This window comes from Anoplopoma fimbria, chromosome 11 (assembly GCF_027596085.1).
Source record: "Anoplopoma fimbria isolate UVic2021 breed Golden Eagle Sablefish chromosome 11, Afim_UVic_2022, whole genome shotgun sequence".
Lineage (NCBI taxonomy): Eukaryota > Metazoa > Chordata > Actinopteri > Perciformes > Anoplopomatidae > Anoplopoma > Anoplopoma fimbria.
In genome coordinates, this window is record NC_072459.1 from 2665170 (window position 1) to 2683823 (window position 18654).

Here is an 18654-nt window from a genome sequence, read left to right on the forward strand (position 1 = left end):
TACAGATGTGTTAATGCAACACATTAACACATCTGTGTACAGTCATCTGTAAATGACTCAAGTTTTCAGTCACACCATGTTTACTAATTGTTATTGACCACATTATTATTCCCTTGATTAATCTCAGGAAATAGTGCTAAACATCTATCAACCGCAATATATATACAATATGTATATATATATATACAATGTATATATATATATATAATAAAAACATGTGTATTATATATATATATATATATATACATATAACAAAAACTTATTGGAAACGACAATGAAATCCAAGACTTTCTTTAATACATATCTTTATTCTTTAAGAATAGAATCAACACAATAGTTTTAATAACTCTCACCTATATATTAACTTCAGTACATACACAGAAAAAAATATTTTGCAGCTTTCTTTTGGTGTATTTTCAGATGGTGTATGTGTTTTTCTTTTGTATTCATGCCACTAGATGTTTTTGATAACGGCAAGTGACTGTTGGCAGGCGCTCCTTCAGTGGGAGCGCTCCACCTTTTCTCTCCTCTCCATCCTCTGCGTCTCTCTCTCTCTCTCTCTCTCTCTCTCTCTCTGCCGCTCTCTGTTGCACTTTGCCCTCTAGACTTTCCCTGCAGAGTAAAAGAAGCAGGTCAGCTGTGCAGTCATGTCAGTGTGCTGAGGTTGATCAGTAAAATGCATTGAGTGAGGAGTCTGTTTGTTTTGGGAAATACGCTGATTTGATTTGTTGCCTTAAATTAGCTAGATGATGAGATTAACACGGTTCCTCCATCCTAGCTAGCTTAGTTTAGCATAAACAAAAATCTAGCATGTTCTCTTACCACCACCTCCAAAGCTCACTAATTAACACACAATATTTTCTTGATTTAATGTGTACAAAAACCAGTGTAAAAAATAAATTGTTTTTTAACGAGACCAATTTCTTGGCTGGGACCAGTATCTTCCTGGAGTCTCTGCTGGTTGCCTGGCAACTGCTCAAAGAGTAGAAATAGTCGGATAAAACTTTTTATTATTATTATTGTTATTATTGTACAAATGAATACATCTGATACGTACATTAAACCATCCATGCACCTTGTTCAAGCATGGATGGATTCTCTAGGCAAGAAAACAAACTAGCATATTTCCCAAAATCAAATCTTCATATATTCATTTTTGAGAGTTAAACCAGTTTTACATAGTTTTGAAAAAGAACGCACATTAGCTAAAATACAGTATAATATAAATATAAATTCCAGTTTTTAGATTAGCAAAGGAAAAATGAATAGAAGGCTGCTTTTACATAATCACAACAGCAACAAAAAGACATGGTTTCTTTTTGGCAAATAATCCAGCAACATTTTGACCTTTTCAGCAGAATGCACAGTATTAGTTTGATCACATTAAATGCAGAGTCAAAGTGTGCTAATGTTGCTGTTTCTACAAGCTACAGAAGGCGATAAGCTAAAGTAACATTTTCAAACTTCAAATAATAAACACCAGCTATGCAAATACTACGTATGATGCTGAGACTGATTATTAGATCTCTAGTTCAAGAAAGATGTAAAGCCAGACAAACTGATCACAGCTCGGGATCCAAATGTATTAGTCCAGAAACATTAGCAAGACAGAGCAAAACTTAACATTTGTGCACGATGCAGAGTGCTTAAACCTTTAGGATGAGTCAGGGGAATACCTTTTGTTACAGGGGTGTAGAGGAGGGGGGATAGGTTTAGACTGGAGTGTTGGAGAAGGAGGGGTAAAAGGGAAAAAAAGCATCCAAGGAGAGGAAAGTTAGAAACATGTCACCAGAGTAAACAGAGATTAGAAAAAACAGGGTCGGAGATCATTAAAACTGTGTGAGGAAGAAGAAGAGAGGTTAAAATAACACACTGAATTGGGAGGTAAATTATCCCATAACATTCCATTAATCAATCAATCATGTGTTCCTTTAGAAATCAATGAAATGGAGACATTCGTAGTACAAGTTCAGGTGGAAATGTTAAAGGAGGAAGAATGAAGTCATGTTAAATGTTAAAAAACATATTTTTTTAAAGTAGGTCTTTAAATCTCAAACAATCATCCCAGTTAATTGTGTTGAGGCTTTAAATAATTAATAATGTGTCCAAATCACCCTCTAAATGTCTAAACAAAGTACTTAGATTGCACTCTGGATCATGAACTTAAAAATATGTGATGACATCTGGTTTTTTTTGGTACATTATGTGTATTTAATACAGACTGACTAGACAACATCTGTTCCAGGAAAGTGAATTTTACACACTATAACAAACAGATACAGAATAAAGGAAACATGTTGCACACAGGTCACGTGCTTAGCTTACCCTCCAGATATGTGCGAGCCACAAACTTGAGAACCTCATCAATGAGGATGACCGGGAAGGAGAGCTTCACCACCATCATCCACTGCTCCACGTTCAAGTGAGTGAGCTTGAAGATCATCTGTGGAGGAGAGAGAAACCACGCGTTAAAGCAACAACCACCAGTAAGAAACAAGCTGTACATTAATATTAACGTCAGTGCATGTCGTATTTATTCGTTTTGAAGAATGTGTTGTATCTTCACACCATGGTGATGCTTTGATTGTAGGCCAGCTGAAATCCCACCCCTGTTTAGTAATTTGGGCAGCTGAGCGGTGCATCATCTGTTAAGTATTTAAGCAATGGCAACATGGAGAGGCAGTGTGTGTGTGTGTGTGTGTGTGTGTGTGAGGGAGGTAGGAGTCGAGGGAAGGTGGATGTTTGTCTGTGGTGCAGGAGGCCGGACTCACGGGCAGGGGGTCGACGTAGATGATCATGAAGTGGAGGGACATGGAGAGGCTCATGGCGCCCACCAGCCACCAGTTGCTCCAGGGGGGCATGCGCACCAGGGACTGGTTCTCAGACAAGCTGGAGGAGGAAGAGGTAGAGGAGGAGGAAGGTGGGGTTGGATGGGGGAGGCGGAGGGGAAAGTTAATGCAGATTGAAAATGTTTGATGTGAAAGTGTGTTTTTGTGTTGAGGTGAATGTAGGATAATAAATATCAACAAAAGGACACATTTATATGTTGAATATAGAAATATAAACATGTTGTGTAATGTCTTCCTATCATAATAATCATAAGTATTTTATATATATATATATATATATATATATATTCTTCGATTTCATTATCATTATATGAATTATTTTATTTTATATTTTATTTTATATTATTCTATTTTATTTCAGATTTTAGCGTTTTATTATTATATTTGATTATTAAAGCACCTTGAGATTTCATTGTATTTTAAAGTGTGCTATATAAATAAAATCCATTATTATTATTATTATTATTATTATTATTATTATTATTAGTAAAAGTAGTTGTAGAAGTACTCCCTACAGAAAAAGTGACCCCCATGAGTGTAATGTTGATATATGTTATATAAATTAATTACTTTTAATGCTGCATTCACTTTTTTTCTTTTTAAATACTGTCATGTAGTTTACTCAGTGGAGGTAGAAGTACTTCAGTAAAAGCACCAATAGAGCAGTTTTAAAGTTTTGCATTTGAACCCCCCTTACAAATAAAAGTATTCTATTATTATACTGAAAATATCAAAAGTAAAAGTACTTTTTCTGCCAAAAAATAGTACTTTAAATGTGTCCTTTGGTCCAGTACTTGAGTGAATGTACTTAGTTACACTGGGCAGAATGTCGTCTATTGTTCATTAGTGAGTGCGTAGCAGGAAGTTTGAGCTCAGACCTGTTCAGAGCGTTGCACATCTCGATGGTGACCAGCACAGACAGAGCCATGGTCATCGGGGGGGCGGCCTCAAACACCTCGCAGTGGATCCCCTCAAAGTCCTCGTTGTCCTCGCTGCACTGCATGAAGTGTGACTGAGGGGGAAAGACAGAAACAAACATCTTACTGAGGTCTGGAATGGGAGTCTGAGACGCTGAGATCCCCCCTGTGAAATGTTTTTGTAACTAGTTTACATGAAAAGTTTCTAGTTACAGCAGCTAGATGTTGTACGCTGTGTGATCAGGTGCAATTTATAGTAAAAGTACACAAATAATAGTGTTAAATACTAACCAGCTGGTGGAAGGAAACCATTGGGCCTTCATCACAGTACAGGAACCACCAGACAGCTGCTGCGACTGTTGCAGCACCAACATAACCTGGAGGAGATATTAAATAAAAATATTTTAAATAAAGACATATTTTATTTATCTTACTATTCATCCAAAAGTTTAAATCCACAATCTTCAATAAACATGTGCAAGTTTCTCGTTTAATGGCCGCCAGAGAGGTTTTTTGATGAAGTTGTTGCTGAAGAAATCAATGGCAATTTGGTGCACAATGCCCAGAAGGCTGAGGTGTTACCGTGGCAACATCATCGCTGAGATGAACATTCTCTGTGAGTGTTTCTCTTAAATGACAGCGTTATCAAAAAAATGGTTGGAGGCCATTTAAGACTAAATAAAAGAAATTGCCACAACATATAAAAAACACCTCGACCAGCAGGGGAAGAAGAATCATAATTGTTTGTACCTCCGATGGCCATGTATCTGAAGAAGAGCCAGCCAGAGATGAGGGGCTCTTTGGGGGAGCGGGGGGCTTTTCCCATGATGTCCAGGTCGGGGGGGTTGAAGCCCAGCGCCGTGGCGGGCAGACCGTCCGTCACCAGGTTGACCCACAGCAGCTGGACGGGGATCAGAGCCTCGGGCAGACCCAGAGCCGCCGTCAGGAAGATACTGAGAGGAAGTGGAGCGAATGATCTTATTAGTTTTGACTCTCTTGTTACCACATCTCATCTCCGTCTGCACAAGTCTGTACTCACCAGACGACCTCGCCCACGTTGGAGGAGATGAGGTAGCGGATGAACTGCTTCATGTTGTTGTAAATAGCTCTGCCCTCCTCGACGGCGGACACAATGGAGGAGAAGTTGTCGTCGGCGAGGACCATCTCAGAGGCAGACTTGGCAACGGCAGTGCCAGAGCCCATGGCGATGCCAATCTCCGCCTTCTTCAAGGCGGGGGCATCGTTCACTCCATCACCAGTCTGGTTGAATGGAAGAGGGAGATAAGTTATCGTTTTTGTTCATCTATACTTTAAGATAAGAAACAATAAAGTTTAAGCTCTCTTTTCTGCTCACCATGGCGGTAATCTCATCAAAGCCCTGCAGGAACTCAACGATCTTAGACTTGTGGGACGGTTCCACTCTGGCGAAGCAGCAAGCCTTTCGAACGGCGATCTTCTGATCGTACAGATCGAGGTCATCAAACTCGCGGCCGGTGAAGGCCTTGCCGGTGACGTCCTCATCCTCGGTGAAGATGCCGATGCGACGGCAGATGGCCACAGCTGTACCTTTGTTGTCACCTGGGAGGACATAAATGAAGATTTTGTCGTTTCTGTTATGAGTTTGTTTTTCTAATACGATGAGATTTTAAATTCTGAGGGGGTTGTGTCTACTGACCAGTGATCATGATGACACGGATGCCAGCAGCCCTGCACAGCTCAATGGAGCTCATGACTTCCTTACGGGGAGGGTCGAGCATGCCGACACAGCCGACAAAGGTCATGTCAGTCTGGAAGAAAAAGGATGAGATACTGTGTTCTTGCACAAGATCATATCTGTTGTCTCTTTCATTTCAGCCTTCTTCATCAGTCACCTACCTCATAGTCAACGAACTTGGTGGCGTCCACCAGGTTCATGTCCTCCTTCCTCACAGGTGAGTCTCGGGTGGCCAGTGCCAGACAGCGGAGGGTGTCACGCCCGCAGCCCCACTCCTTGATGACGGACAGGATGTGTTCTTTGACGGGGCCGGTCAGAGGAATGCGGGAGGTTCCCACACGAACGTACGCACAGCGGTCAATGACGCCTTCTGGAGCACCCTGATGAGAGAGATAACATAACATCCATCAGCATACGTACATGAATAACATATGATTTGATTATTTTGACTTCATTTTGGTCTTTTCCTTCAATTTAAGAGGCTGTTTAATCATGATATCATATTTTCATAGTTAGTTTTAGTATTCAGTCCTAAAACAATTTTTTGCATTTCTAGTTCCCTCGTCTCAAAGTCAATTGTTTTTTTGATGGGTTTTTGGTTAGATGCCTGAAATAAGGTCTGAGGTTAACACAAGCGTAAGATCATTTTCTGTTTTGTTCCACAATATATACAATAGTCAGTAAATACCCATCCCTAATTCAGAAGCTTTTACTTGTCTTATAAAGGCGCTTGCTATCAAGTGGATTAATAAAGTACAAAAGGTCATCATGCTGATTTTTTCTAGCAGCATGCCTCTTGGGATGGTAGTGTCATTTGGGCGGTCCACCACTTTGGTTCAGACTGAAATATTTCAACAACTATCGCATAGATTGTCATTGGATTTAGTGCAGACATTCACAGACCCAAGACGATGTATCTTAATGATTTTGGAACTTTTCTAACACCAGATGAATTATATATTTTGGCTCATTTAGCTAACTAGCGGACTAAAGTTTATTCTCCATTCGACTCTTATTCTTTATGCTCAAAGCATTGCTGCAAACATCCTCACAGAGCCGCTAGCGAGGCTGTCGACTCTTTGTGTTCTGTACGTCGTGCGTCACACACTCACTTTGACGAACATCTTGTTTCCTACAGGGGCTTTGGCAGATTTGGCAGGAGAGCAGTAAACTGACATGGACTTTCTGTCTCTGGAGAACTCCAGAGTGAACTCCTTCTTCATCAGCTGCTTGATCACCTGTTAGAAAATGAGGAAGAAGAAGGTCAACTGGTGGAAAATTATCTAAAATCAAGGTTGAGTCGAGCCCATCTGTTAAGCCTCTGTTTATGTATGTATTTTTTCCACTAATTAAACATGAAATAATAGTTCTTTTGACCACTTCAGGGCTGTGGACATTGACATTTTATCCCCTTTAACAAACTTGTAACACTAAAATGTATTTTTATACAGGATACATCATTTATGGAATATTTTTGTAGACTTACAGAACAGCAAGCGTTTGCCCTTTCCACCTTGGACAGGCCGCGCACTTCACTGTTGAACACGTTCATCTTCTCCACCAAACAGGACAGCGCTGTTTCAGTGGCCTCACCCACTTTCTCATAAATACCCTTGGACTGCAATAAGACAGAACAAACGTACATTTGAAGTTGGCAATGTGTCACAATTAAAACCATGAATGTCATGAACACATATTCTCCTGAATGCTCTGCAGACCTCGTTGTAGTCCAGAGAAGAGTCGTTGCACAGAGCGCAGATGGTGGCCAGCTCAACCAGTCCGTCATACTGGCCGCACTTCACAGGCATGCCATTCCTTGTACTGGTAAAAAAGAAGATGTTCAAGAATGGGTTATGGTGTCTATGTGTTTGCAGCGTCTTATAAGATGAACTTTGAACTCTTTTGACACTTACACTTCTCCCTCTGGAGTGTACTTTGAGCCTGAGATGTCAAACTGGCCGAGGGAAACATTTTCACCGTCGACTTTATCAATGACGAACATCTGCATGGAGACAAACAACCACAAACATTTCATTAGATCTGCTCTTACTTCCCATCACCTGTCTGGATTTAGAATTATATCGGTGTTGAGCATGAACCTACCTTTGTTACACACATCTGGTTGGTGGTGAGGGTGCCGGTCTTGTCCGAGCAGATGACGGAGGTGCAGCCCAGGGTCTCCACAGAGGGCAGGCTCCTGACGATGGCGTTCTTCTTGGCCATACGACGTGTTCCCAGAGCGAGGCAGGTGGTGATGACAGCGGGCAAACCTGTGGTGGACGGAGCAAGAGATTAGGGAGGGAGGTACTGAATGAAAAAACAGTCACTGGTGGAAGATGGACAAAACATTTAGAAGAACTTAGTGAAGAATGATCTGACATGTCTGATCAAAACCATCTGCCACTGGCTTTGCTGACTACAGTCGTGGTGCCTAAACCCATCAGCTGGAGGACACCCAGACTGAGGTATTCCTGTGGGAGGGGGCTGCTGATACACTTAGCCAGATATCTGTTCAGAGTCTTGGCAAAAATCAACTCTGACAATGATGTGAAGAAGGTCTGGAGAGTGTCCAGTTTAGTGACATTATGGTGGCATCTGTCTCTTTGCAGATGATGTTGTCCTTTTGGCATCAACAGACGGTGGCATGTGATGAGCATCGCCACAGACCGTGATGTGACAGAGAGGAATGTGAGCACCTCTCACTGACCCAGAATATGTAATTGGTCCTATTCTGGTGGCAAACAAGTGACTGAGTTTGATGGCTCCTACGCACTTTGGGTCAACTGGTTTGATGTAAAAAGACAGAGCTGAGTAACTATACAAGCTCTTTATTTCCTGACCAAACGTCTTTCCAACAGTCATCTATTGTTGGAGTTGGGCAGGGACCAAAAAAAAAAGATTATACGGCTTCTCGTCTGTGACAAACAGCTGCTTCTCCAAGTTAAGAGGAGCCAGATAAGCGGCATAATTCACTTGCTGATGATCCTTCATGAGTTTATCAGAAAAAAAGACCAGGACACATGGAAGTAAACACTATGGAAGGTTTTTAAGAAAATCCTGATGTTAAAAAGATCAACTGCCATCAAAACAGCCAAAAAGAATGAAGGTGGATTTACATATTTGTACTCATACCTTGAGGAAATCAACTTAAAAAAAGAATACTTTGGATTTAGCATTATGCTCCTACTATATTGTTGGGAAAAAACAAAACAAAATCAATGCAGCAGAGAGATATCGTCTTTTTCTATTACAAAACATTCTTCGTCCTTGTCAAAACCTGGCACATACACTTTGTTATGATCAATCATCCAGTGACCCTCGTTTGATTTTTAATGGGGGGCACATTAGAAGAGCTACACTAAGACGAATCTTAGACATGATAATCTTGTGTAAGTAAGTAAAGGGTCAGTTAATCCCAGGGGTTTACCTTCAGGGATGGCAGCCACAGCCAGAGCCACAGCAATCTTGAAATAGTAGACAGCCCCACGGATCCAAGAGCCTCCGTGGACGGGGTCATTGAAGTGGCCGATGTTGATTATCCACACAGCCACACAGATGAGGGAGATAACCTGGAGGACATTATATACACATTTTTAATCTTAAATCTTTACTTAATTAATAAATAGATAACAGCTGTCACCGTGGTGATACTGTTTCAGATTCGTCTGAAATCTGATTCACCCACCTTGGAGAGCTGCTCTCCGAACTCGTCCAGTTTCTGCTGCAGAGGGGTCTTCTCCTGCTCAGTGGCGGCCATCTGGTCACGAATCTTTCCGATCTCAGTGGAGACGCCAGTTGCAACAGCGATACCAGTGGCTTTTCCTGCAGCGATGTTGGTTCCCTGAAAAGAGTTTAGGCAAAGATTGAGAAAAAAACATTAGAAAGTTAGTCGTCCAAACAGAAATATCTCTACTGTTGGATGGATTTCATGAAATTTTGTAGAGAAATTCACGATCCCCAGAGGATGAATCCTAGTGACGTTGGTGATCAACTGACTTTTCATTTAGCACCACCATGAGGTTTACTTCTGTGGTTTTTAGTGAAATGTCTCAACAGATATTGGGGATATTGGCATGAAATTTAGTTCCCAGTGCATTCATGTCCACCCAGGATGAATTTTAATAAAGACTGTGATACCCTGACTTTTCCTCTAGCGCCATCATCAGGTCAAAATTTGATTTCTCCAATACTTTGGTTTATGAAGAAATAACAATAAAGGTAAAGACATTCCCATCAGCCTCAGGTGGGCTTTTTGTTTGGTCCAAATTAGCAAATGCTAGCAGGCTAACTAGTATGTTAATTGTCTAATATGATAGTCGAATGGTTTAAGTGTTTTATCTATTGTACTCTTCTGTTTGTTGTGTGTTTAAATTTCACTTTCTTAGTTTGTCTTGCTTTTGTTGGGCCTCACTGTTGGGCTTTCTGAAGTTATATTGTCTTGATTTTGTGCTTTGCTTTGTATCTCAAAGTATTTTATAAACTATTTCCACTTTATAATGCTTTTAAAGGTTATATAAATACAGTTTTTATTAACATCTGCATGTTGGCATTGCCTTTGTGTTAGCATTTTGATATAAGCTTTTTGCTAAAAACTCAGTGGTACTTTGTCTGCAGCCATGTAAACCTAACAAATCTGCTAGCTAGTTGTTAGTTGTCCTCCACAAGAGCATGTATGGGTTGTATGGATGTATTGGGCAGGGGTCATCATTTGGAAAAAACTTTGACATTATGAGCTTTATTTATTATGTAACATAAAGGTGGAAAAGAAGCAGTCAAAAGAAAGCATTTCCCATAAAGAAAGACTTACGGAAAACAGCATGTTCTTCTTGTCCTGGTTGACGGCTCGGGGGTCAGGGACAGCGTCAGTGTGTTTGATCACGCTGACAGACTCACCTATGGGAGACACACACGTTTTAGATGGGGTGATCAGGTAAGGAAGCGGACATCAAACAAGACATCATGTCTGTCTTTCCCGCTGATACCTACCGGTGAGAATGGACTGGTCCACACGCAGGGTTGTGGATTTGATGGAGATGATCCTGATGTCGGCTGGCACTTTGTCACCAACTGGTGTCCAAACAAACGGAGACACATACAGAGAGAAGCACAAAAAGAAGCTCATCAGACCATTTTGATTTGTTTTAGCAGCTTTTGTTGCAGGATTACAACACAAATAGCTTCATGACAATGTGACAGCAGCAGATTGAGGGAGGGGGGGTGATTGACTGGTTTTAGCACTCTGGATGGATGGTGTTGTTGTTGAAAACTGATACCACAGTCAGAGTCAGAGGGAGAGGGAGACCTTGGGGAGATCATGAAATGAAAAGAACAGAACAGGTGTACAGCAAACAGAGGGAGAGACAGAGGAGCGAGGCCGCCGTCGATATTAAGTGTATTTATACTCAAGCTTGTTCTTTTTTTTTTCTTCCTGCAGCAAGTTCCTTCAGTTCCCCTCCACCCCTTTCTGCTGGGACTGCCTTAAAAGGGCCCGTGCTCATTCTCAAGGACATAAGGAGACATGTTCTCTCACACACACACTCTCACACTCACTCACACACACATACATGCATGTGACTCTTTTGTAGTATCTGAGCGAATCAGCCCAGAAGCTTGATTTCTTCTTTATGTGAAAACAGGAGTCAAACAAATAAGAGTTTCTAGTGCAAAAGCTCATCTGTTTGAACGTGTTTTCACCTCAAGCTTGGAGTCGGTTGTCATTACTCTGAACTGATAGTCAGTTTCATAAAACACTTGCTGTCTAGATCCAAGGTTGAGAAGTCCTGGATAAGCCGCAGAGATGAGCTTTGGCTTGAATATTTAAAACGTGCTACATAGTTAAAGTGTGTTCTGAATATTACCACAGTTTATTCTTAGGATATCATGATTTGACTTTCAGATACAAGCCAAAGCAAGATTTTTTTTACTTTAGCACACTTTATTATTACTAAATTCAAATTCCCCAATGTCAGCTGCTGCTTCTTTTGCTTGAAAAAGACAATTCACACAGACCAGTATCTCCATATAGCTGCATCGCATTCACAATCATGTCTTTTTTATGCTACCACTGCATCACAAAATTCAACACTCGCTAAAATTGAGCAGTATGAAGAATTGGGCAGATGCTTCCTCCCCTCCTGTGTTGCACCACTCAAACAAGGACACAACAAGTCCCATTCTGCAGGGTTAGTTTCAGGAAGTTGTGCTTGACCTTTAACCCTGTGTGGCTATAGTCAGCATATTTGTAGGTCACTTTATAAAATTTGAAATTACAGGATTTCCTCTGCACCTTTGTTCACCAAGTATAGACATTCTGTGACCCTGAGGATTCACTGCTGCTGATGGACTTTGAGTCCACGCAGCAGGTAAAGAGGTGAAAAGAGAAACCCGCTTCAGTTTTGGGAATCTTACCGGAAACCTCCACCACATCACCAGGAACGATCTCCCTGGCCTTGATTCTCTGGACGCTCTTCCTGTCCGACCGGTAAACTTTTCCCATCTCGGGCTCGTACTCCTTCAGAGCCTCAATGGCACTCTCTGCATTTCGCTCCTGTTGCAAAAATACACACAGGACAAAACATAAAACATTAACTGTTAATTTTAATATAAAAACCTCCCTGAGCATGTTATGTAAAAATAACCTGAATACAAAATAGTATAATCCCTTACAATAATCCTGCAATGCATTTCCAGCGATTCATTTTTGTCGAGAGTTTCCAAGGTGTAGATTTTAGTGGCAAATAGTAGATTTGGTAATGTGTGAGGTCATTTTTGTCATATTGTTGCATTTGATTGTATTGTATTTTAGGTTTTCCTGTCTTTTTGTCGGCTCCCTGTAAAGTCATACGATCTGCTACAGTCTGTACAACATTTGAAGGAAAAGACTGTATCAGAATTCCTTGGTTTAGCATGAAGTGTAGATTAAAAGAGAGAGAGAGAGGCTTTTAATTGACAACTTTGTCTATTAAAAGCCCTTGAAAACTTGTTTAAAACAATTTCTGGGGCATTAAGTATTTCTCTGTAACACTGGATACTGACTAAAGATGCAACAATCAAACGTTCAGGGAAAAAATCAAATTCATTTTCATAAAAAACTCAACTGAACTGCTTCATCAGTACTGCGAGGGTTTGATTTGGTCAGATTTGATTGACTGTGCATGCAACGTTAGCTAACAACTCAACAAATATTATGGATTTCCATTCAAATGGTGTTAAATCCTGATTGGTGCATGGACATATGTGACATCATCTCTTTCCCAGTTGAAACCAGTAAGAAAAACGATGACAAAAACACAAATACAGACACCTCTATATTGAAATAAGTGCTAGCAAGAAATAAGCTTCGGGGCCTTTAAAGTCGCAGTGAAATAGTTGTTAGAGCGTCTTTAGTGAAACAAAATATTTGAGCAATGTACAGTAACAAGAGCGATTAAAACCAAAACATTTGCATAAACAATTAAAGTATAGAAAGGAAATATAATTAAAGACAATCCGTCCTCAAAGAACAGGAGAACAGCAGCAGTAACATAATTAATGAATGAGGAATGAGATCCTAAATTATCATTAAAGTTTGACATTGATCAAATCCCGATTGACCACCGTGTGTGTTTTCAGTGTGAGGTGTCTCTGCTGAACAACATGTTGATGGAGTCCGTCAGACCGATGCCGGGTTCGGTCTGCGGTTTTCCTCCAAGGCTGCCCTCCACCGCCTCAAAGTGTAAAGCCCAATCTATGCCAGCCGCCCTCCCTCCCTCCCTCCGTTCTCCCCCGTACCCCCCATGTGTGAATCCTTGTGCATAGTTTCCAAATGACTGCCGCAGGATTCAAATGAACCACACACACACACACACACACACACACACACACACACACACACACACACACACACACACACACACACACACTCCCAGGCCCGTGGTAACCCAATCGTCTCTCTGTATTTTTACTGTGGATTGTAACAAAGCAGACTACAGTGTGAGACTTCAAGGGTCCCAGTCCCCCCCCCTCCCGTTTTGGCTTAACCTTTGGCCTTTTCACCCCCAGCTGACGTCATTCCTTTCATTCTGGACTCCCTCGAACTCCGAGCTGCCGTGTGCTCGCTGTAAAGGACACGCGCTGGAGAACAGGCCGTCCATCGTTTGTGATTTATTGTGTGTGACTGTTGCTAAGTATAAGAGGCTATTTAGGTGTGTGTGTAAAAGACAGCATTCAGGGGCAGGTATGTGTCCTTGTGATTGTTCCTGTCTGTATGTCTGTATGTCTGTATGTGTGTGTGTGTGTGTGTGTGTGTGTGTGTGTGTGTGTGTGTGTGTGTGTGTGTGTGTGTGTGTGTGTGTGTGTGTGTGTGTGTGTGTGCGTTCACTGACCTGCCACACTCCAACGATAGCGTTTGCAATGAGGATGAGGAGGATGACGAAGGGCTCCACAAAGGCAGTGACAGTCTCCTCACCTTCCTCAAACAGAGCCAGCACCTGAGACAGACGGAGAGACGAAGAGCATGTCAGAATTTAAACGAATATATCTTTTGACTTTATGATGTTTAGGATTTCTGTAAAGTGTGGTGACAGATAGCCACTTTTAAATCTCAGACTTTATCCCCTTATATTACGCTTTTTATGTTAAAACAAAACAAAACGTATTACCATTCAGATGCAACAATATGTCTAGAACCAGCAATTATTTTATAAAACAAAATTCCCATCACAGGTTCCTAAAGTGAAGTCTTTAAAATGCTTGTTGTGTTCAATCCACAGTCCAAAATCCAAAGATATTAAATTCAACAATCATATAAAAACCGAAAGCAGAAAATCCTCACATTTAAGAGTCACATGGCAGCAAAAATGTTTCAATTAACAAATGACTGAAACATTTTTTAGTGTAAAAGGTCATTAAAGATTAACTTTGTACACAAGTGTCAATCAACAGAAAATAACAATTATGATCAATAAATAATTTATCAGAGTCATTTATCAAGTAAAAATGCCAAATATTCTCTGATTTCAGCTTAAAAAATGTGATTTGCTGCCTTTCTTTTTTTATTTTTTTGATCAGTACTGTTAGTTGAGTTAAATAAGCTCTATACTGATATAAAGTTGAGCTCTGGGAACTTGTGATGGGTGTTTTCACAATTTTCTGACATACAATTCGGGGAAAATTATAGAAAGAAGCTCTTAGTTGTAGCCCCACTTTCTTCGTATTTGTTATGTGGGTTTGGACATCTTTTTTAATGAAGGATCAACTGGTGGATCTGTTGGGGTTGTGGAGGTTAATCAGATAATCACACTGAGTTCTTTTTGAGTTATTGATATACTTTATAACAGTTGGTGATACTTTGTTGTGCACCTGTTGCTAGGGGCGACGGTATCTTTTACTGCTGCTCAGCATTAAACAGAATCGAGTATCTATTTCTGACAGTTATCAACCATCACTGGATCAAATGACTTCGTGTCATTGTTGCCTCTTATGTCATCCTATGTGTGAAGTCTTTCCTCGACATGTGACTCTATAGTCCAACACGTGTCGCGCCCCTGGTGAGCCGGAGTGGGAGTCTGTTTCGGAAAGCCTCCGTGTTGACATTGACACAGATTAGTCTCAGGCCGGCGGACCAGAGAGAGGCCCGTCCTTCTCCTACGTTCGGCCTCTAACTTTCTGCTCCTCCTCGTCACAATCCGCTTCGTTCACTCCGCCTGCTTTTCATCTCACATCTTTTCTCACCCTTTCCCAAAAATAGTCGCTCACGCTCTCCGGCCTGTCTTCACCCTGCCTCCCTTCAAAGACACAATCGATCTCCGGAATGAGCGTCAGAGGTTGTCAGCACGCCGCAGAGGCACGACATTCCTGTGTGTATGAATAGGATGAGCGTGTATCTGCAGCATTTAGTGTTCTCGCTTTTAGAAACCGTACATGACTCTGAATCTATTGCTCTCGTTTGTCACACAAACAATGCCATTGTGCAACCCAATCCTCCCTCACCCTCCTCCCTGTCTCTCACCCTCTCCTGCTGCTGCAGGCCATCCCTCGTTCCTTCCATCCCTGACCTTTGTCTAAGGATACAGTTTCTCATCCTGGCTTGAGACTTTCTTAAAATAAAGCTCCTGCTATGCATATGTGCACACACTCTCTCTTTCTCTTTATCTTCATCACGCTATTTCACACACACACACACACACACACACACACACACACACACACACACACACACACACACACACACACACACACACACACACACACACACACACACACACACACACACACACACACACACACAGCCGTCAGGCCTTCTAAGGCCATAGTGACAGCTGAGCAGGGAGGCCGGAGGGCAGAGATCGAGGATTAAGACAATGTGTTCAGACTCCTCTCCTCCACAAAACAGTTTTGGAGTGAGCAACAGCGGAGTGGGGGAGGAGGGGGAGAGAGAGACAGACAGACAGAGAGAGAGAGAGAGAGAGAGAGAGAGGGATTCCTGGTGTAAATGAGAGTGAGGACATCGGTCCAAATGTAATTTAATAACTCAGCGATGTGCACGTTGTGTTTGTCGAGTGTGCGAGCGTGTGTGTGTAATCACAAACAGATCAGGCGAGGGGTCAGAAGGGATGCAGCTCTCAGTTTGCTCTTCTCACGTCACCGTCAGTCTTTTTGTTCTCTTTTTTCAAAACTTGTTCCTTTTACTCGCTTTTACTTTATGAGAATAGTTTCAGTTCTGTTTGTGAGGCGCTCCATCAACATCACGTCACGTTTAGATGCAAGAAGTGGTCTCCTTATTTGCAACGACTTTGAGCAGCTAATATTTCATGTCCCTAAATTCAGACTTAAACACAACCATTTAGTTTGTGGAGCTTGTTATGGACGAGTGATAGCTAGGTCATGACGGTGCTTTAATTATTGATACCACTGTCTATTTGATCATCTTCAACATGCTACATGCATGAGTTTTAAACGGTGTAAACTGTGCTGAAATGTCAAATATATAATACATTTTAGAAAAAAAAACAAGGTTCTCAGATTTCTGCTAATAAGCAACAGGTCTGAACTTTGACTTGAGAGTTTTGAGAAAATGTACTCTCTTTTATTTCTTCTTGTCTTGGCTTTTTTTTAACACTTCATACTCATGAGGGATGTTTGTTCCATCTTTTGTTTGGGTCTCTTTAAAATCAAAGTTAAGTACAATGAAAATACAAACACATCGTATCATGTAAAAGAGAAAAAGTGAACAAACTCACAAAAGAGATGCAGGCGGCCAGCAGTAAGATTCTGACCAACAAGTCCTCAAACTGTTCTGCCACCAACTCCCAGATGGTCTTTCCTGTTAAAAATAATACACCAAACCACATCAAACACAGCATTCAAATGTGTGTGTATGTACTTATATATTTACATGGTATAAGTGTTATGGAATGTCAATATAATCTCAATAATATACGTGTGTTTTTGCATGCAAGACAGTCACCATCAAGAGTTAAGGAGAAGCAGTGATTGGGATGAAGCTAATGATAAGTACATTTTAAATGATCTGCATGGCGTTAAAACTTCTATATTCTTTGGGATAATATAGTAAAACCATCTTTGCAGGTATGCATAACAAAGAAAAATATTAGTTTGGGTGAAAAATATATACATATAATTAGTACTTTGGGTCACAATAACCAGCGGCATTACAAAAAGAAGCCAATGACAGATGATGGATGAACCAGTGTGTGACTTGTCATCACAGGAAGTGATAGGAACAGGTGTGTCCGGGTGGCACAAAGTTAAAAGAACATGTGATTCAAAGATGAATAATTGAAAAGCAGGTGTTTGAGGCTTAAAGTGGACTCACCTTCCTCCGCTGGCAGCTCTGTGGGCGAAGAGAGACAAAGAATATCAATAAAGCGTAGCTGCACGGCACATTTACTGCATCGTTCTTTAACGTTTTTGACACATTTAAGAATCAAAACCACCTGAGAGGAACTTATTGTTCATCCCACTATTGATAGGACTCTAAGTGATTAATTAATGTTAGGAAGCAGATGGTTTGGTTCAGGCCTCCTTGAACCTCTGCCAGTTTATGATACAAATAAAGTGACGTTAATAACTGACCTTTACAGCTACCTTAATTACTTAAGTTATTCTGGTTTACTGTTACCCTGTCAACATCAATTTATCTGCTCTGATGCACCACAAACTTTCACTGCAGCCTGTTGAGAACCATTTGGTGCAATGATAAGGTGGTAAAAACTCTATGTTACCTTTGTTTTTGTTACAAACAGGCATTTTAAATACAATTAAAGTAATAAATAACATTAACGACAATTTAATGCAGGTGTCACAGCTCCGGAAACACTATTAAATGCAACAGGTAGATCATTAATTATATTAATTATACCTGTGCATCCCCTGCATTAAGGCGGATTTTTTCTCAAATGCCTAATTTTACTCAGTTTGACAAAAGAGAGTCTCAACTCAAGGTCCTCTTACACGCTTTCTTAAGGGCATTCAGCTGCACTTTATGGCCTTCCTCAGCGGACAGACTTTGCTCGACTCCATCCCACTGAGACGCAGCTGGTAAACAAGCGAGTGAGTTGACCTTGAGCTGAATGAGCTGTCATGCTTCACTTCACTAATAAATAAAGAATCTTCAATCAAAAATAAAGCCAGTAGCGATTGTTAGAAACCTGAAACTCTGATGCACCTGCTCCACAAACATCACCCCACCCCCCCTCCTCCACCCCTCCTTTTGTTTCCTGCAATTAGACCTTCATCAAAAACATCACACACAATGCCAGTTCATCACTACTTCTTCTCTTCTTTCAGTGTGTTTGTGCCAATTTATCTTCTAAACCTCTCAGGTGTTTGTGTTTTTGCCTCTATGGCTTCCACTCTCTCCTCCAAGCCAAAATCCAAAGATACATCTGTGTTCCTTCATCCTGAGATTCTTCAATCACTTAATTAACAACTACTCTTTCTTTACATCTTCCAATGCTCCATCCATCCATCCATCCATCCATCCATCCATCCATCCATCCATCCATCCATCCATCCATCCATCCATCCATCCATCCATCCATCCATCTCCCTCACCGTTGAAGCCATACTTGTCCAGGTTCTTCTTGAACTGATCAGGCGAAAGGCCGATTTCTTCAGTGACGCCGAAGTGAGACAGAACGTCTGGCGACTCTTTCATGTGTGCGTTCTCCAT

At 41.1% G+C, this 18654-nt stretch overlaps 1 protein-coding gene across 1 annotated transcript; it reads right to left on the minus strand.

Moving 5' to 3' along the window:
* Positions 1–484: 484 nt before the first annotated feature.
* Positions 485–18654, minus strand: atp2a1 (ATPase sarcoplasmic/endoplasmic reticulum Ca2+ transporting 1). Its single transcript, XM_054606897.1, has 23 exons — positions 18537–18654; positions 16700–16782; positions 13844–13948; positions 11889–12027; positions 10467–10547; positions 10288–10373; positions 9166–9321; positions 8908–9049; positions 7584–7750; positions 7394–7482; positions 7199–7301; positions 6967–7098; positions 6593–6718; positions 5642–5860; positions 5442–5553; positions 5121–5344; positions 4806–5026; positions 4517–4719; positions 4058–4143; positions 3728–3861; positions 2772–2889; positions 2326–2443; positions 485–612 (listed from the first exon to the last, which is right to left on the minus strand). Exons 1-23 carry the CDS (start codon positions 18652–18654, stop codon positions 602–604), a joined length of 2973 nt encoding a protein of 990 aa, XP_054462872.1. The 3' UTR covers positions 485–601.

Coding starts and splice junctions, on each gene's coding strand:
- atp2a1 (XM_054606897.1), bottom strand. CDS start 18,654: ATGGAGAACGCACACATGAAAGAGTCGCCAGACGTTCTGTCTCACTTC. Junction 10,374..10,466: donor GGACCAGTCCATTCTCACCG/GTAGGTATCAGC, acceptor TGTCTCCCATAG/GTGAGTCTGTCAGCGTGATC. Junction 3,862..4,057: donor TGGTTTCCTTCCACCAGCTG/GTTAGTATTTAA, acceptor TTTCCCCCTCAG/TCACACTTCATGCAGTGCAG.